This window comes from Chlamydotis macqueenii, chromosome 8 (genome assembly GCF_036417535.1).
Source record: "Chlamydotis macqueenii isolate bChlMac1 chromosome 8, bChlMac1.mat, whole genome shotgun sequence".
NCBI lineage: Eukaryota > Metazoa > Chordata > Aves > Otidiformes > Otididae > Chlamydotis > Chlamydotis macqueenii.
This window is the reverse complement of record NC_141563.1, coordinates 15498961-15518108: the sequence shown is the minus strand read 5'-3', so window position 1 is coordinate 15518108 and position 19148 is coordinate 15498961. Positions and strand designations below refer to the sequence as shown.

General features: G+C 49.4%; 1 protein-coding gene and 1 long non-coding RNA gene across 3 annotated transcripts in view; both read right to left on the bottom strand.

The window, feature by feature from the left end:
* Positions 1 to 474: 474 nt before the first annotated feature.
* Positions 475 to 4435, bottom strand: LOC147599946 (uncharacterized). The gene is made up of 3 exons (XR_015259287.1): positions 4354 to 4435; positions 2489 to 2979; positions 475 to 666 (listed from the first exon to the last, which is right to left on the bottom strand). It is a non-coding gene; the product is annotated as an uncharacterized LOC147599946 (long non-coding RNA).
* Positions 4436 to 13269: 8834 nt separating this feature from the next.
* Positions 13270 to 19148, bottom strand: part of TEDC1 (tubulin epsilon and delta complex 1) — a 74029-nt gene continuing 68150 nt past the window's right edge. For both annotated transcript variants that reach the window (XM_086753547.1, XM_086753548.1), the window contains exon 8: positions 13270 to 14518. In XM_086753547.1, coding sequence (XP_086609673.1) covers positions 14159 to 14518 — 360 coding nt within the window. In that variant the 3' untranslated portion in view covers positions 13270 to 14158. The remainder of the gene's footprint in view (positions 14519 to 19148) is intronic.

The following is a 19148-nucleotide window of genomic DNA, read 5'->3' as shown; positions in this document are numbered from 1 at the left end:
TTGTCTTTGTGGCCCTGGGGATGAGGACTAATTGGGATAATCACCCTCCTCATCTTGGCTAGGGACCGTGTGCCCACTGAAACAGTTGCAAATGGTCTTGTCTTCAGGGCTATTTTTTGTGAACCAGGTAGCTACCAGAAGCAAGTAGTTACACACTTATTTAGCCATAAAATTCATTTTTAAAAGAATAAATAAAAATCCCACACACAAGCTGTTGTGGTTTAGCTCTCTAACCAGCGCAGAGCAGCCCAGCCTGACCAAACTGCTCCCTTCTTGCGCTTGTGACAGTGACTTCACCCCGCTGTCCCATCACGCTGTGTGTGGCACTTCCAACACGCCCGCAGCAGTTACCTAGAACTGGAGCTCAACACGTGCTCCAGAACCTAACAACAAGAAGATGCATTGTACGCTGACAAAAAAAGGAGGACCAGCATGGCTCACCTGATGGGGCTGGGGAAGAAGATGATGGTGACCGGCATGGGCTTGTTCGCCAACTGAGGCTGGTGGTACATCCGCAGTTCACTTCCCTTCCTCCAGCTCTTCATCAGCAAGGAAAAGCCCAGGAGATGCCAACAGAGCTCTTGGGAGCTGTGTGACGGGCACGCAGCCTCCCTGCGGGGACTGGTGGCTGCCCAGCCTGCCCTGCGACCGGCGTTCAGGACTCACCTGCAAAGCAGAAAGAGCTTTTATTTTTTTTTTTTGTCCAGCCAAGTTTAAATGAGCTGCCCTGTGAGAAAACAGATGCTTAAAAGTTACAGACAAACACGGGCAAAATGGGATACCCCCCAAAAGGCTGCTCTAAATAAAGACTTCATTTCATCCGGATGTCTTGTTCCAGTAAAATCTTATCTGCAAGTTCCAGGGCTGCCTGGGAAATCTTGCAGCCTCACCAGGGAAAATGATATTTTAAAAGGATTAAATCTGACAGTCTTACACTGAAAGTGGATTTTTTAAGACACAAGCAAAGATTCGACAGGAAAAGGTTAGCGGGCTGTTGAAAACACAACTGCATTTAGGCTAATAAAGCTTAATTTCTTGTTAGATATTAATAGACTGAATGTGATGAGCCATGCTGACTGCTGAGCTCAGGTACTGGTGAAGGCAGGAAGATGCTGTGGCAGTGATGGGGAGGGAGGGGAGCCAGAGCCCCAGTTTCAGCACAGACTCCCACCGGCCACGTGTCCCCAGTGAGCTGCTCACCCCAAATGCTGCTGAGGTCCTGGGTGAGCAGCGAGCACGTTTTGGGGCGAAAAACACCAAGCTCATGAAAGCAGGCATTAAGAAAGGCTTGGCTGGTGCATTTACACCCCAGAGTCGAGAAAAGTTTTAACCTGAATTTACAGTATATTAGACATCAAAGACTCCACTTCTCCTTCTAGGCAGGAGGTCTTGCTCTTTTCCCCATCCCACAGGAAAACTCTTGCATCAATCAGGGCTCAGTTCACCCTGCTATGGAGGGTGAGCTCAGGAGTAACTCAAATCACTCAAACATTGGCCATTAAGCCAATTATCTTCAGCTTTAAAAAAGCACAAGATAGCTTAATTACTCGCAAAGCTCCTGTCTGTATTTCTCCCCAAATATTGCAATGACATCTCTGCCCACTGAAAACAGGACCTTGGAAAAGACTCCCTGGATGGTTCATGTGATGGGAAAAGAACTGACAGCCCAATTAATCTCACAGCCTGTGACTTTTAAACAAGGGCTGTCAGTGTAGGTACTCTGGGATGCAAGCAAGAGATGGGATAAAGCTGCTGTCCCACTCAGAGCGCCCACAGCCTGCAGCCAGCACAAAAAAGGCCCCAAAAAAGGATGCACTTTGCTTCCCATTTTCTTTTCTAGCTAATCACCTCCCTCCTTTGCTACTGATGCTCTCCAGAAATTCACCTCTCGTTTTCACTGCGGAGAAGCCCGTGGCTGGGGGTTTTGTGCCTGGTTTGCTCCTTAACCCAGCCTTCCATTGGCTACAAACACAAACACCCCTTGCAAAATAACTCTGCATGCATTTGCGAGAGGGCAAGGCCTTGATCCCAAGGCCAGATTAATGAGATTAACGTCCAGCTTTCCTCACAACTCTTCTCCCAAAAACTGACTTAAATACGGCGCGGTGACGTCCCTCAGCATCCCGTGCTGCAACCCAGCAGGCACCAGCGTCCCCTCACATCCCTTCCTGACGGCCGTTTCCAGGCCAGAAGACGCCCCAGGAGGACAGGACAGTCCAAAACTCGCTGCCGAGGCAGGATTGCTGTGACCCAAGCCGTGTCGAGTTGCCGCTGAGAGCCCAGCGACGGCTGGGAGCTGCTCCCCCTCTCCCTGCCCGCAGACTGTTTCTAAATTCACGAGGAAACAGAGCAGCTCGTTCCAACACAGACTGAAAAACTCCACCACAGCCCGCACCGCAAACAAGTTAGTCCTCCGCGCTGCCCCCAACACACAGGAAAATTGCTTTTTTGACTCTGCACTAACAAAAAGCAGCCATGCGTCACTTACCAACATCGCGCCCATTTATAAAAACACGTTTTTGCTCCGCTCTAATTGCTTCAAATGAAGCAATTGCATTACGCTCCCTTCCCTCATTGTACCTCGCCGACAGACGCTCTCCACCAGCTCGCTACGTCTGCCCTCACCGTGAGTTACATCTCCGTGCTCCGGTGGTGGAAAAGTGGCTGCCCGGCCCATCACACCTTGCTGGGATGCAAACAGGCTCGAGGAGCTTTCCCCAACCCCTAATAACGTGGGCTGGCAGCGCTGGATCAGGCTGGGCAGAGGGCCAGTTCCAGCTTCACCAGGGCTTCATCTGGGAAAGACCTTCTTCACAACGCAGGGATGCAGCCACCGGCCTTCACTCGCTCTTGGTTCTTAACTGGGGGTTTTTGGTGCTGTTTCTGCATCCTGAGGCTCGGTCCAGCGCTGCTCCCAACCCAGCAGGTTCCCAGGTACCCAGGGGAGATCTGGATTCTTGCAAGCTCCCAGAAGCACTTCTGTGAAAAGCAGAATAAATAGTCTTATATAGCTGGCACACCTAAATATGATACAAGTTGGGCCGGAAGTCGCCTGACCTCATATTTCACATCATGTCTGATAGCATTTGTCATTAATAAGCAGCTCATCACTGCCCTGTGTTCTCGAGCTGCCACTGCAGAGCACAGGAGTCCCTCCCACAGGCATGTACAGCTGGGAGATGTCCCTTTCCATGGGGAACGCCGCTGCTCCAGATTTATTCCCTCTCCTGCCGTAATTCCCCCACGTGATGTTCAGCGGCCTGCAAGGACTGAAGGAACCAGGATCCTTCTGCTTTGGGATGGCCCCACGCCACCACATCGGGGCCAACAAGCAGAGGGACTTGCAGCTTCTCCAGGGACAGCGGCACCGAGGATGGAGCGGGAACGCGGCCTCCGAGCCGTGGGACGCGAGGGCTGCAGCAGGGTCAGGGTCAGCACCACTGGTGCAACGGCTCAGAAACCTCCGGGCTCTGTCCTGGGGCTGGTTGCTCTCCTGCGTTGCCCATGTCACAGCTGCCATGTGTGTGCACACGCACACACGTGCACAGACACACGTATGCACACAGCTCCTGCCCGCCTCGGGAATCTGCCCATTGCCATGGAAACGGCGGTGACATCAGGCCCTGCTAACATTACTCCAATGACTAATTGCATTACAAACGGCGAGTCAAATTACTGAAACAATCCCCAGGCCCCACCTAACACCCCAGGCAGATTGTCCTTCACCTGCAAGGATGCCAGGCAGGGCTGGACAGGGATACCTGGGGACACTCACCGGGGCTCGGATGTAGGACACAGAGGGGCTGTTTGGGCCCCAATCCGCTTTGACTTTGAATCCAATTTTCTGAGGCTCCTCAAGAGCTGTTTTGTACCCATGGAAACTGGCTGGGTAGCACCTCAAGGGCTGGCAGTGAGGCCAGTGGCACAGGTGAGGTGAGCCCAGACACGCAGAGTGGGTGACCATGGACTGGTGGCATCTACCTCTGCCAAAACAGAGCCAGGCTTCTTTATTTCCCTCCCAATTTTGTTAAATTTAGCCATTTCCCCAAAATCTTTAAGGGCAGCCCGAGCACCTTCCACCCTGTAGGCACAGCAGGGAGGAGCATCGTACCCAGAGCCGTCCCACGGCACAGCAAGCATCCGGGCTGGGGATGCTGGTTACCCGTAATTTCAGAGATTTCATCAGACTTCAGAACAAGGAACAACTCTGGGGAGAAAGCACTTTCCCACCACAGCTGATGTGAAAGGCAGTCAGGGGGTTAGCTATTTAATTATTTCAGTTTTAAGTGACAAATGCCATAAAGAGGGCCCCAGTCAGAGGCAAGGCACGGGACGGGATGATGAACCCCTTACGCTCAGCCAACAGCATCCACGCGCAGGGCTGACCGCTGGCAGACTCCTTTCCCCTGTAATCTGCTGCATCCTGGAGCCAGCTGAAAAAAAAAAAACAGGCCAACTCTGTTTGTTCGTTTATATATTTTAAATCCCTTCCTTAAGATAACACAATAGCTTATTGCATCCACAGTTTGTAACTCCCAGCTCCCTACAGCACCCAAGCTGCTTACAGCTCTGTGTTATTTACTGCCTGACACCGAAACAAGAAAAATGATGAAAATGTGTGAGGGAGTTATTTGGCAACTGCACGTAGTCACGTTCATTAGTGAAAGACACTGATTTCCCCCCAGGAAGCATTAATTACAGCAGAAGGTGGTGCTAATGCAGAGGCATATCTCCCCGCGCCCGAGAGGCTGGTGACGTGCGGGTGCTGGGAGGACAGGTGGTGTGCCAGCATTTAGGAATTACCTTGAATTCCATGAATGCATCTAACACAGCGGCTCTACCCATAAACCTCCATCCAACACAAAAAGTTAGTTCCTCCCAGTGTGATGTCCTTTAAGCTAAGGACAGACCGGTCATTTTTTCCCACCAACAAATAAGAAAATTATGATTTCTTCTTTTTTCCGTTCTTTTCTTTTCTACACAAAAGTGCACTTTCCTAGCCTGGACAGATACACGGGGCTTCCCCGCGGGCTGCGACGGGGAGCCTGCATCAGCTCTTCCCCGTTAATAGGTTCATTTAGGCAGCCGCCCCCGCAGCGCCCATTAACACACATGAGAGAGCGCCCGGAGGTGAGAGCCTCGCTAATCAAATGTGCTATTAAGATCCTAATCTGTTTCATTAGCCCGTTTCATTTGACACTTAGCATGGCTCAGAAGTGCTCTGTGGACTGGTGACGACCATGTGCAGCCTGTCCTGTGGAAAAAATAATCCTTTTCATTAGACCCCTAATTTCCTTTTACCCTTTATTAGTTTGTTTCTAAAAGCAAAGGGCACTGGGGACGCGCAGCTCTGGCAGAAGTGCCATGAATTTTCCCTTTGTGTGTGTGTGTCACCATGCAGAAGGATGCACAGACAGCAGCAATATAAAAAAAAAAAAATTAAAAAAAAAAAACAACAAAAAAGCCCTGAAAAATTTGATTAGATATTACTGCATCGTATTTGGGGCATATTAGCTAGAAGACCCTTCACTGAATATTTTGGAGACCGACATGATGAAATATTTCAGCCTCATCTGAAATAATTTCTTATTTCTTTCTTCCTTTGATCAGTAGCCGCGCGAGATGGTCTCAAGGGCCAGCGGAGAGGCGGGATGCGGAATTAAATACAGGAGGCTGATAAAACAGCAAGCTAAACTTGCACTGGCGTGTTAGGCAGACGCACCACTTCATTTCCAGTGCAGATCCTGTATCACCTCTTCGAAACAAACGAACGTGACGACGTGTGACTCTGCCTGGGAACCGTATGTGACCATGGGGATTTTGTGCGTAGGGAAAGGTCTTAAGTTACCAGATAAGCATTCCAAAACGTGTGGACTTCCCGCATGAAAACACACTTGAAACTGCATTAAACCTTCACACTATGAAATACATATTTCATGAAATAACAGTTTTGTGAATTCATCTCAAGGCCTAGGTCGCAGCAGTTCTGCAGAAGCAGATGAAGAAAACACCCACATCTCACTGAAATGCTCCCACCCAGCAGAGCTGAAATGTTTCAACCCCAGGTTTAGCAAGCTCCTACCCAAAAGGAACCTCCTCCCTGGGCGTGTGAGGGTTATTAGGGAGCAGCCCCGTGTGCCAGCAAGTCTTGGGGCGCACCCTGCGCCATCCTCCCCCAGCTGCACAGCCCCTCTTGGCAGAACCCCCAGCTTCACATCGCCCTCAGCCCCAGACAGCAGCACGCACCTTGGTTTCCATCCCCAAGCAACATAGGAAAGGAGAGGAGATACGGCCTGGTGACGTCTCCCGCACTCGTTTTCATCGAGGTTGCTACTCGAGACGCGGGAAAGGGAGAGCCCCCGTGCCCACGGCCAGACGCAGCGATGGAGGGGCTGAGCGGCAGACGGAGCATCTCTTGCAGCAGGCTCTTAGGCGCCCTCGGGCCCTTTGATAATTTATTAGCATACGGAGTCCCTGCAGCCAAAACAGCAAAATCCCTGTTTTCTGCCTCTGTTCTAACCCATTTCTTTGGATACAAACAATTTCTGAGCAATTGATGCAAAAAAAAAATATATTTCAAAAAGCGTCTTTGCCCTTAGAAATTCAATCCCATCTGCTCCCTCAGCATTGACGGGGGCATTCGCCTCCCCCCGAGCAGCCGGCGGAGGAAAGCAGACTCCCACCCGTGCCCGCCGCGACCCCCGGGCTGCTGCTTCGGAGTGCTCTGGGGGGGTCCCCGGCGGCTCCGCCACAGGCACCACCACACTCCATAGGGTCCCTGCTGGAAAAAACGGAGCTCAAAGCCAAGTGGCACATCGCTGTGCTTGGGAAAACGACACTGAGAGAGGGGAGCAAGGTGCAGCTGGGTGGCAGGGAGCTGTTGGGGCCTCCAGACCCACCAGGGCTGGCGTTGGAGAGCAGCAGCAACGGAGGTGGTGATGCTAAGGCATAGCGGAAACGGGAGGGAATATCCCCACCAGCTCCTCAGCGCAGGCGCGGCACGCCCCACGTTCCCGACTCACAGTACCACTGTGCTGAGCACGGGGAAACTTCAGCCCTACATGTACAAGACAGATTTTTATTTTTTTTTTAAATGCACCATCACCTCCAAACAAAATTAAACACAGGCAAGTGAAAAATCCCCGCTGAGCAGCAAGACCATAAATCACTCCCTTTCCCATCCCTGCGGGCCGCAGAGGCTGGAGCGTGGCCGTGGCCGGTGGGCAGAGGTGCACTCTCGCAGGAAGCGTGTTCTCCAGCACCCTGGGCTCTGCAGTTTTCTCCCTGGGAAGTTTCCCAGCCCTGTGAGCCCATCTCCATTGCAGCTCCCAAGGGAGCGGCAGAGCTCCGCATCCCCGCAGCGGCACGTCCCTGTGGCACCCTCGCGGGGATGGCGGCTTGGGGTGACACCATCCCTCCCTGCTGCAGTCCTGCCCCATCCCATTCTGCAGCCCCCTCTCTCCCCACAGCACTTACAGCCCAAACGGTGGCCATCTGACCTTCTGCTGCAACGGCGGTTTGCGCCCATCCTGTGCCACGAGTCGTCGTCCCCTCTGCCCGGCCACGGAGCCAAGGAGCGTGCAGACCCCGAGTGCGTCAATGAAGAGCTCTCCGTGACTTAGCGATGTGAATTACAGCATGATACAAAGGCCTATTAAAAGCTGCTTTCTAGAACAAATGCTGCCCCCGTGGCTAATCAGCAGAATATTCCCTTCATTGAGAGACAAAATTAATATCATCGTTTGGCAGACACAGCGATGCCAAGTAAATAACTGCCAATTGAGCTTTATTGTTACGATGCCTTTTGTTGCCGGTCTTGGCCTCGAGAGGGTGGCAATGAAAAAGGGAGAATACAGCTGGCAACCTGTATGAGCCCGAAATAAATGCGTGCCCTGAAACTGCGGGGAGCGGGAGATTAACAGGGGATGTCACCGCGCACAGCGCAGCCCGGTCACGCTGCCCTGTCCCCGGCGGTGGTACCCAGCAGGCAGGGGGACAGGCACGCAGCCTGGGCCAGGACATCTCAGCCCGGACCCTCGGCTCTGGGCTTTGCAATGTATTTTTGGTTTTAAAAGGGGTTTGTAAAGAGAGAAGATGTTATGTCAGCACCATGAAAGCTGGCGTTAATCCAGGGTGATAGCATGGTCTCCTCGCGGGTGGTTAGCATTATAAAATACATATTAGCATTTTTAATATTAATCACTATAAGCAAGAAAAATCCTTTAAAAAAAGCTAATTAGAAAGCTCATTTACTTAGAGGATCAGGATGAATTAATATCACGTCTCAGGGCTGTGAAGCATTTGCACAGAGTGAACTTCCCCAGGCTTGCGGCTCGCCCACACCTCACATCCCGGCTCTTCCCACAGCTGATCAGGGGACTCTCCTCCCAGCTCGGATCCAGGGCCAATCCTGTTCCAGGAACCACAAACTGTCTTGCGCCAAACAGGGGATGAGCAGCACTTCAGAGCTCACTGTCAGCCCAAGACTTCTTCCACCTTCCTGCTGAGGCGCGGCAGGAGCAGGCGTTTTACGGCGTTAAGGATGCAACCTGGAGAAGCCAAGTCATTACCGGGGCCTGACACTGCGAGCGATGGGGCTGGGCCAGCGCAAGAGGCAGGGATTTCCACACTTACAGTTGGAATAGCAACAAATACGAGCTTTTTTTTACCTTGGATTTCCATTTGTAACACATAGGGCATTGGTAGCTCCTGCAAGACAAGCCCAAGGGCAGGCACGGTCCTGCCACGCCAGCTCAGCCCCCGCATCACACTCCCTGCGGCCGCTCCGGTCGTGCTCCACTGAGCCGCTCAGTCCTTCCAGAGGTTTTGCAGCTTCGCTCCCTCCGGAGCGGCCGCGGGCTGCTGCAAGGCAAAGGAGGCGTCTTGCAAAACAACCAGGCTGCGTTAATAAGGTCGGATGGGAGGAGAGCGTTGGTGGGGGCTGAGAGCTGGCTTTGACAGCTACCCTAGCGAATTCCTTGTTTGCTTGTCTTTCAGGCATCAGTCACACTAGGAAGCTAACACTCAGACATTTCCTAGCTGTACTTAATGCGAAATCAAAGCATCAGCCATCAAGAGACCACGGCTCGCTCCCAGCCTGGTTGCCCACCCGAAACTGGCCTGGTTGCTGGGCTCCAGCCTCTGCCCCAACTCCCTGCTGCCCATTTCAGTCGAGAGGTTTGCTTTCCCCATCTGCCCTGGGGTCCTGCAGCATTGAAGGGAGGTCAGCCCCCTGCCTCCCACTTTAAAAGGGTGAAACAAATGGGAGCCAAGAGGCAAGGAAAGGTCAAACTCGGGATAAGCCACCTGCCTTACAGGCTTGGGAAGTGCTTGCACTCCCTTTATTCATGCTCAGTGTCCAGAGAGACCTGCACAAGAACTTCTTGGTGAGTAAAGGGCTCTCCAGCCCTGCAGAAGAAAGCCATGGGCTGTTTTCCTTCTCACCCATTTCGGAGCAGCTGGGGAACAAAACCCCTTGGAGAGAGGCTGGGACACAGGGCAGGCAGAGAGGGGCTGTGGGGACGAGAAGCTTCCCAGCCTGGAGGGTACAGGACTCCAGCCAGGAGGGCTCGGGCTGCCAGACAAGGAGCAGCGGTTCCGGCAGACGGCTTCCGACAAGCCGCTGGCTCCAGGAGGCGAAGGGCGAGGGTGAAAGACCCGAGGCTCTCGCTGCAAGCGGCGGAGGGGCAGAGGAGAGGGAGTGCGATCATCAGGCATGTGTTACTCCCACCGAGCGCACACCACGCTGCCACACACACATGCTCACACCAACTGCTACCAGCTCATCTTCCTGCAGGAGCTGGCGGAGGAATCCCACAGGGAACCCAAAACACTCTAGGCTGGAAATCGCTACTCCCAGCAGCTCTTATTTTTAAACATAGGTTGCAGCCCTTATTTACCAGCAGGCGCAATGTTGTCAGGAGCAGTGACTGCAGGTGCCTCGCTTGCCTTTTGCAATGTAAACCTCCTGTTTTGACTGCAAGCTGATTGATGCTCAGTTATTTGGGGAGGAATATTTCTAGCTGCACAGTGTGAGCCAGAGTGATCAGCCAATTAAGGATTTCTGGCCAATTCCATTTTCTTAGCAACGGTTGGAAAGCAAGCACCGGTTACACCAGAGCTTAAATGGGTTAAACTCTGAGCACCTCCATGCTGGCCTACCAGAAACTACGCACGCAGCAGTCCTGTAAAAGCTTCTCTTAGGGCTGTGCTTGGAAGCAATCCATCACCAGAGCCAGTGTGGTTTAAACACTGCAGCGGTAACTCGGTCTGTCTTCAGGGAAGCATTACCAGAGCATGAAGGAAAAGGCCATGCGCTCCCAGCCCTGAAAAAGGAGGGTTAGCTGCTATGGGGGCTTCCTGTGGACAGGAACTACAACTGCTGTTGTAGCCTCTTAAAACAAACAAAAAACAAAACAAACCCTGCTGCCTATTCTAAATGTTAGGACAGCATCACCACCAGCCCCACAACGTGTGACACTCTCTCTCCCAGCTTCTCCAGCCAACACCCACCCTTCTCTGTTCAACTCCATCAACAATTTTAGGGCAGATTCCTGCTTTTGCAAGGAAATGTGCAACCAGCGTGGTGATACGGCAAAGGACAAACCGCTCACCAGCCTGTATCTTTGCTCTTCAGTCTCTAGTGGGTTGTTTACAACACTCTCCAATTTTTGTGAAGTAATACTTAACATCTCCCAAGCATGCTTGAGCCCATGGCTGAAATGCACCGCTTGAGTCCTCTTCCGCCTGTTGCAGCATCTGCCAGAGACCAATCAGTCATTTGGCTGCTGGTTGCCACACATCTCCCAGGTCAGTCATTCCCCCTTTTACAGCATCTTCGACTGCTGACATGGGGCCAAGCACTGGTGACCGAGAAAGGCATTGCAGCCTTTAAAACCAGCAGGCTGTGATGGCGGGGGAGAGAAGTCAGCCTAAACAAGGAAAGGAAAACGCTTCTGATGCCATGGTAATGGTATGAGGTGACACGCTTATTTGTTTCTAGGTTATACCCCATTAAGTGTGACTGCGGTCACCCAGTTCACTTTCCTGCCCTCACTGCAGCTGGGGTTAATCCAGGGAAAATGTTCTTAAGCTTTTAAGCCGTGTTCATCATACAGCACCTCCCAGCAGTGCTGGAGAGGCAGCTGATGTCTTGCCAAGATCAGGAGGACCAGAAAGCATCAGTATTTCAGATGCATCAGTATGCCTCAAAAGCGATCAAAAGCTGTGACCAGTCACTGAGGCATGACCACAGCTCCGTCCCTATGCGTCCAGCTCCTGTGGAAGTGCTGTGAGTTTTAAAAGGCAGCCTTCACAGGAAAACCACCCTCCAAAATTGGGTGTGTGAGGGCACCAAAGCCCTTAAAGTACCTCCTGCTTTGTGCTCTCTGTGCTGGTGCTGTGAAGAGGGGCAAAGGCAAAAGGGGGCTACAGGTATTGGTTTTAAAATCACTGCCAGCATAAAACGCCCTGCTCACCTTCAACACAGACCGCAGAATATCTGCTCTGGTTTAAAGGCCTAATCGGTACCCGAAACGAGAGGCAGTGGGAAATCAGTGCCAGAAAATGCAAACTGTACTTGCCTATGCTCTTTGCATGAGGTGACTGAAGAGCACAACACCAGCACGGCACCACAGCTGGAATAATGATCTTTTAAGCTGCTTTCAGCTGTAACTCCTCTTGATGTACACGCCAGGACAAGCAGCTCCAGGTCCAAACCTCTGGCTCTCCCACAGCTCCCCATTCACAGTACGGTCACCTCAGTACAGCAATTTGTGCCGTGCGGCAAATGCAGCTGTCTGCGATTCGCTGTAGGCATTTCTATACTTAACACACACATACATATACGTACAGACACACTGACCGCTGTCATTTTTACACTCCACAGAGAGAAAATTAATTCTTCAGGGTCAAGCAGGGGAAAGGCGCTGCCAGCTCTGGTCTCTGCTGAAATGAGATCCTCGGATGAGCACTAAAGCACACTGCGCTAAGTGCTGCATGGTGAAAAATATTCCGTGCCAGGAAATAAGTCATTCCAGGAGTGACTACTGTCCGTTTAAGTGGACAACAGCATAATACATCGTGGTATTCAGCATTAAGCCAACCTTGATAAGCCACAGCAAGGCATGAGCTAGACCTGCACTTGAAGCTGAGTGCTCTCACCACGCTCAAGAATATTTGTCCACTCGCCTCTGCTGAAAATCCCAGGAGAACAAAGGATCTTTTGAGGGTGATGTTTTAAATCTAAGTGTGATACAGTATGAAAATTCCCTAGTATAAAAGCTGAAGGAGGATATAAAATGCCCAGAGAGAGATAGGCTGGTGCTACCACTCTTGTTAGTTCTAGGATATACTGTTTCTTTCCCGTTCATGAATAATTTTCTGTGAAACCCGTGCCTGAGTAAGTCCTCTTGTGCACTGAATTTCAGCAGTCCTGGAGCCAATACCCTCCCAAAGCTGTACCAGTTTGAAACAGTTCAGTGGTTGGTACCCCGCACCTACTGAGACGGTTTGAAAAGCAGAGCGATGTGAATTGGCTTTTTAAGGCCAGGGCTACTCTTCCAGCAGCCTGGGGCCACCTGCCCCAGAGATGGATCTCACTAGCCCACTGGGTTTTTCTGCACCAGAACTATGTTTGTCACCCCCGGTGTGACTGACCGCCTCAGTCAACACACGCAAACACCCCGCTCCCTGGGCTGTCCCAACTGTGTAGGGCTGACGGGAGCTGAGGTCTCTGGCTGAAACCTGCACTTCCCACCAGCCTTCCTCAAGCTCAGTCCTTGGACAAGTTGCCAGGTCCACACAGAGGAAAGGCTGTCCGAAATGTAGCCTGTATTCAACTGAGCTTGCACAGTCCTGGCTTACCAGCAATGCTGCGTCCAGCTGGGTGAAACCAGGGCAAACCAGCCCTGCCCCTGTGGCTCTCCACTGATGTTTGCACTACCACTCACTTCTGCAAAAACTGCATGAGAACCAACATGAGTTGGCTGCAGATGAGCAGGGTCAGGAAGCATCTGAAGTTTCCTTGGTGCAGCAGAAACCAGGAGACTTGAGCCTTGTCCACCCACTCGCACCTGCACATGGCCTCCCCGCAGAGCAGCGATCCTACTGATGCCTGGAAAGGTGCCCTTAACGGTTCCTCATGTTTGGCTGCTGAGTGAGCCAAGAGCGGCTGGTAATCGGCGACACCACCGAGCTGGAGTAGTAGACAGAAACCCAGACGGAGGAAAGCCCATTGCTCATAGCAATTCACAAATGAAAAGCAAAACGTTTTTTAAAATTTATTTATTCCTGAAAGTGTACAACTAGAATACAAAAATATTCCTTGGTGAAAGCAAAACAGAAAATGGTAGGAAATGAATGCCAAGTGAAAAATATTTGCATATTCCAGGGGAAGAAGCCTCCAGAGACAGAGCTTGGAGACTCCTCAAGCTTGGAAGTTAAGGTCATATTTCTATTTTACAGAAACTTCCTATAGCAGATCCATAAGTTATCTCACTGTGACTCATAACTCGGTGCAACGGGTTTCTGGTTTGTTCTCTTTGAGAACCCAATTACTTCAAGTGCATCACACCAGTAAATGAAATCAGTGTGCTGCTTTATTTATTACTAGGCATTTGTTTTTCCTTATGGTGACTGCATTATAGCTGCCACAAATATGCAAACCAGCTGAATTAAAACAGCACACTTTCTTGAACATTTCTAATCTCTCTAAGCCTTGGTACTTTGCATGTTCTCCAATACCTGGATTTTTCTAACTAATGAACTCTTCCATTTGCTGAAAAATATTGAATGCAATTAGTACTTCAATGTGCAGCCTCAACGTATGCCATGCCTAGCAGCTGAGCACTGTAAAAGAGCCCAGTGCTTGGCAATAGAACTAGAAATCTGAAAGATAAAAGGGAGATTTACGCACACTCCCACCAAGGCCTGCTGCAGAATTTAATTGGCAGGGTTAGCAATAAAGGGGCTGCAGAGAGAATCATCAAGGTTATGGCCCCAGTGCAGGTCACAAAGCAGTAACAAGTTACGATTCTCAGACTTAAAAATTAGAAATTACATTTGGTTCCTCACCTCACAGTCCCCCATGCCAAGCTGCACAATGCGTTCCAATCAAGCCAGTCTATTCCTTTGCTCTTCTCAGCCCAGCTTTATCTCTTCAGGGAGATACACAAATCACTCCATCCAACCCTTCTGCAATTTCATCCAGCCTCTGCCTGCACTCTTCCCGCAGCTGCTTCAGCTCTCTCTCCAGGCTGGCCTCTCTCATCTGCAGTTCTCTGATCACCTCCGTAGCACTCACAGCCGCAGCAGGCTCCTTGGATACAGACCTACCAAAGCCCGTTTTGCTGGCAGGATGTTTGCTTCTGAACACCAGTCTGTACAAACCGTGCATTTTTTTTTTTTTTGGAGCACAAAGGTCTGTAAGTTCTAGCAGTTTTAGTTCAACACTTTCCTGTATCTTTCTAGCAGTGGCAGAGAACCCCTCCTTCTGTAGTTTTTCCTCTCTTGTTTTCACCTGTAGAGAGAATTTAAAAAGGGGGAAAAAAAAGAGTATGGCAGATTTTTGTGAAAAAATCCTCCCACCAGGAAATCACATAAAATGTCATCTTTGGACTAGGATGTACCAAAGAGGAGAGAGCCAATTGTGAGAGTAAACCTAAGTCCGTGGCAGTGAAAACCGAATTAAGCTAACATGTACTTTCTATCAGGTAGCAGCCTCAGTGACCGAAAGCTGCCTGTAGTCATTTGTTTGCAGATTCACGGTCAGCCAGTCCCTCCACTGATGACTAATACACAAGGGCTCTGCACGCGTCCCTCTTACTGTGGAGTGGGTGGTTTGACTTCAGAGCAAAGCACACGGAGCGAAAAGGGGGACCCAGCAGCGTGACCTTCATCACCGTTGTGCTTTTAGCCACCACATTGTCGTAACAGATTAATTGCCTTGTGGCTAACAGTATTATTTCAGTTTGCAAATGCCTTCTGTACTTGGCAATGCTAAAAAGTAAGGATGACAACTGTAAGCTAGAAATTCCTTAATTCTCAATTCTCATTATGGGGTAATGAATAGGAAAAGGAAAATAATGGAGTAGAGACAAAGAAGTAGGGGCTAAGACCAAAACGAGTACCAGGCAGCACACTTTCACTGAAGATAGGCCAAATAAAACAAAGCTTTTCTTGTGACAGAACCACAGTCTGGATGATGAAAGCAATTGTATATACTGAGATTTCTCCAAAGCATTTGATTTAATGTTCTCTAACAATTTGATTTGAAGAACCTGTGAGACCGCAATTGCCTTGCCAATTTTACTACTGGATTAAATGTGAATTCAGTGACTCATCTCAAAATGTAGTTGTCAGTGGGGAAACATCCATAACAAAAGGTACCCTGCGCTACGGCTTCCAGGGAAATGGTTCCTGGTCCAATGGCATTTTCTGTTTCTGCTACAGCAACCACCTACCAAATCAGCTCAGCTAAAAAGCAGCAAAGTTTGAGAAAAGCGATGCTGCCTCTGCAACCTGCACAAGTCCCAGAGCTCTCCTGGAACTTGTGCACAGTTCTGGAGTTCATGCTTTGAAAAAACACAGGGAAACAGAGTAGGATTCAAAGGCAGGTCACCCTGTGACTCACAGCACAGGAAACAAGCCTTACAGTATGAAACTTCTTGAACTCAAACTATTCCATTCATGGAGACAGCTACATAATTTGGTTTAAATCCTAAAAAAAAAAAAAGTGGTGACTTTGCTGACAAAGATCAAATGGATGAAAATTTGAGTTAGATATTCAGCTTCAGAATAAAACATTGTTTCCTGTTGTGAGGATAATGAACCATGAAATGCTTCATTGCTGCTCCAGGGATGAATCCCTTGGCCAAAGCTCAGCTCAGGTCAAGCTCCATGCTAACAACACCCTGCTTCTTCAAGCCTTTAAGCTGCTCTGCAACTCCTCCCTTCCGTGGCCACAGGTGAAGCCAAAACTCCCTGGGGTTTCAAATCTGCATTAAGATATTGGTATCTCACATATTAGGGCTTTGACAAGTCCGCTGTAAAGACAGGGATATTTGAGCATCTCTCTGAAGCATCAAAGATCAGTCAGAGCTCAAAGCAGCACAAACTGCAAGGACAAGAGTCCTAAGGTAGCAAATACCCACCCCAGCCTTTGCCACTGCCAAGCTACAACTGCTCAGGGGCAAAGCAGCTGCCATATCTGCAGACAAAAGGACAGTTTTCCATAGATCAGTACAAAGGGCTTTGCTACGGAAACAAATTCAGATGCTCGTGAGGTACAGAGGATCAGATTATGTTCTCTTAAGTGCAGAACACTGCAGGTATGAGGGCTGCAGTCACAGTCAAAATTTCTCCACTCACATCCACTTCACCAGGGCTTCACTCACTCATCCCACATCTTTCATCAGGATATCTTCATGAGTTTTGCAGCCAAGTAATTAATCCTCTCCATAGCCTTCTGATGTGTTATTCTCCACCCCGCCCCCCGCCCCTGCTCAAAAAAGATTAAGAAAATCAATCGACTCAGAAAAGGAGTCAATTTCTCTGAATTTTTCCTACCACATTAAAGGCTTTATCAATGCAGAACCATCTGTTAAGGGAGACCTCTGTTGATTAAGGCATTTGAATAGACAGTTGAAGCTGAGAGAAGTCTATCTGTGCCCTTGTCCAAGAACCAAGAGTCCCTCTTTATCATAATCCCAAAGGAATCCCAGGACATCTCTTGCTGTTGGCTAAAAGAATATCTGAGGTCCAATTCTCTAACACCATTTTAGAAGAAACAAAACTGAAAAAAATAAATTCAATGTTATCTGGTCTCCCCACTGCCAATGAATAAATGAAAAACAATGTTTGCACAAAGTGGATTTAACACTGGAATCCAGAATGGGAAAAATTTCCTGTTACTTACAAAGAATAAACTCACTCAGCAAACAGAGCCCACAAAATGTTATTTATATTTTGCATTAAACTCGGGCGGAATACTGGTAGGGCTGTACAGAAGGATTCCTAATGAAACATAAGTTTTCATACTCTCCACTGGCCAAAACTGGAGAATTTTATTATCCATTGTGCAAGGCACATGATGGTAGAGCATGCTCCTCTCAGCACTAAGCACACCGAGTTCTAACTCACAGCAAGAGCAGGAATAGGAATTACTATCCTGAAGCAGCAGCAGCTGTAAGGACAAGGACAACACCCTTGCAGTTCGGCAGTCAGGGAAGCGGAAGTATAACAAATTCTGACACCCAAGTATCAGAAGGGGACTGCACATGTTGTCTTTTGTAAAGAGGACCAGTATTTCCTGGGACAACATGAGATAAATGTAACAGGGGAAACTTTCAAAATAATGAAAACGAAATAAGAGAAGAAGTTGAGCAAAGCACTATTTAATTCACATCAGCACTCTGGAGCTGGAAGGCTCGCTCAGGCTCTCTATTGCGCTGTTCGTCCTGGTAAGCTGTGCAGCCATACCTATGTCCACAATTACTCTTGCTGCGGTTTGTAGATTTCAATAGCTAAAAACTCTCTAAGGGTTACCTTCAAGTAATATTATTTACTCTTCACATCCTGAACACTTGTGAAAATACTCAATAACCTCCTCCTGTACGGTTAATTGACGCTGTTTAACAGCTTGCTGTCTCCCATTAGTCAGCACGCAATGATTATTCTGTGCTCCAAAACAATCTCAGCAGACCACTTTGTATTAAACAAACATATCGTAAAAGATTCAGAGCTTCAGCATTTTGTGCCTGCCAGTCTCTATCCCACAGCTCTGCCTTTCAGTCTCAATCTACCAGCTGGAGGTTGAATTCCCAGTTAGGTAGGTAGTGCTGTCTGACAACTGCTGCACATCCTCACCGAATAAATACAACATGATAATCATAGTTTCCACTTCTACAGAACAAACCTCATCCCAAAGGGACCCAGTGCATTTTGAGAAAAGCCACGCCAAACGTACAGGGAATCAGCTGATGAGGAACCACCACCTTCAAACCAGCACATATCCCGCTCTGCAGCAAGTACTGACCTGGTCAGCTGTTCACCACGCCACAACAGAGCAGTCACCCACAGACACTGCAATCGAGTCCACAGAAGCGTGCTGTCCCTCTGCACGCTCCAGGGTCAACGTACCCGGACCAGTTTTCACACTCCCAAGGCCACAAGAAGCTAGCAGGCACCTCCCATGGCATGCAAGGGTCCTCACCAGCCTTGCAAGAGCCGCAGATGGACAGATGCCATGAGTGTACACTAAGGGAAGTACTCCTGCTGGGTTCCTTCTAGCTCTTCACCTCACCATGCCACTGAACGCTGTTTGGGACAGGATAGTGGCCAAACTGCCCTGAGTTGATCCTAGATCGTTTCTTTAAAATAACTTAAGACTTCTAGAAGGCCGCTGTAGGTTTTCAAAATGAATTAAAAATTAAAAGCTAAACAGAAAACTGCAACAATTTTCATTCTAAGGAAAAGACAACATTGTCTTCTTCTAAGGAAGAGCTAGTGTAACTGGAGATACAAATAGTGCATCCTACACCATGGAGACCAAAAAGAGACTGAGGTGACAGACAGCCTGTGCTGCTCTTCCCAAAGCTGGCACGGGGTTATGGTACACACAGACCTTGCTGGCAGATTCACGTGCAGGAATATACAAAGGAATAAGCACTAGAATAAAACAGACCTCTTCAACACTGGCCAGCAGGTGTGCAGGGACAGGTGGCCTCTAGTTCCTGACGTGGGGGAATTAAGCCAGGCGGGACATCCATCAAGTGTGGAAAGGACTTCCCATCTCCCCAGGGACAGTGCCATGACTGATGCTGTGTTTCCAAAAATGTTCAGGCTGAGGTCTCATTGAGGAAAATAGCCAAGCCCAAACACAAAAGGGTGGACCCAGTCCAGAGCTGGAAAGGAGCAGTGAGGTGAGGCACATCCAATAAACAGGCTGAGCAGGCAGCTTGGCTCAGTCCCCACAACCGTGGATTACCTTACGCACTGATGCAGGAGAGATCTCAAGCCTGCGAGCGCCTACACACATGATTAACTTCCCCAGCACTTCATCACTCCTACCTTCTCTGAAATTTCTTCTAACTGAAGGTACCACTGGCTGTCCTCATCCAGACAGCTATCCCAGCTATTTTCCGTCCTAG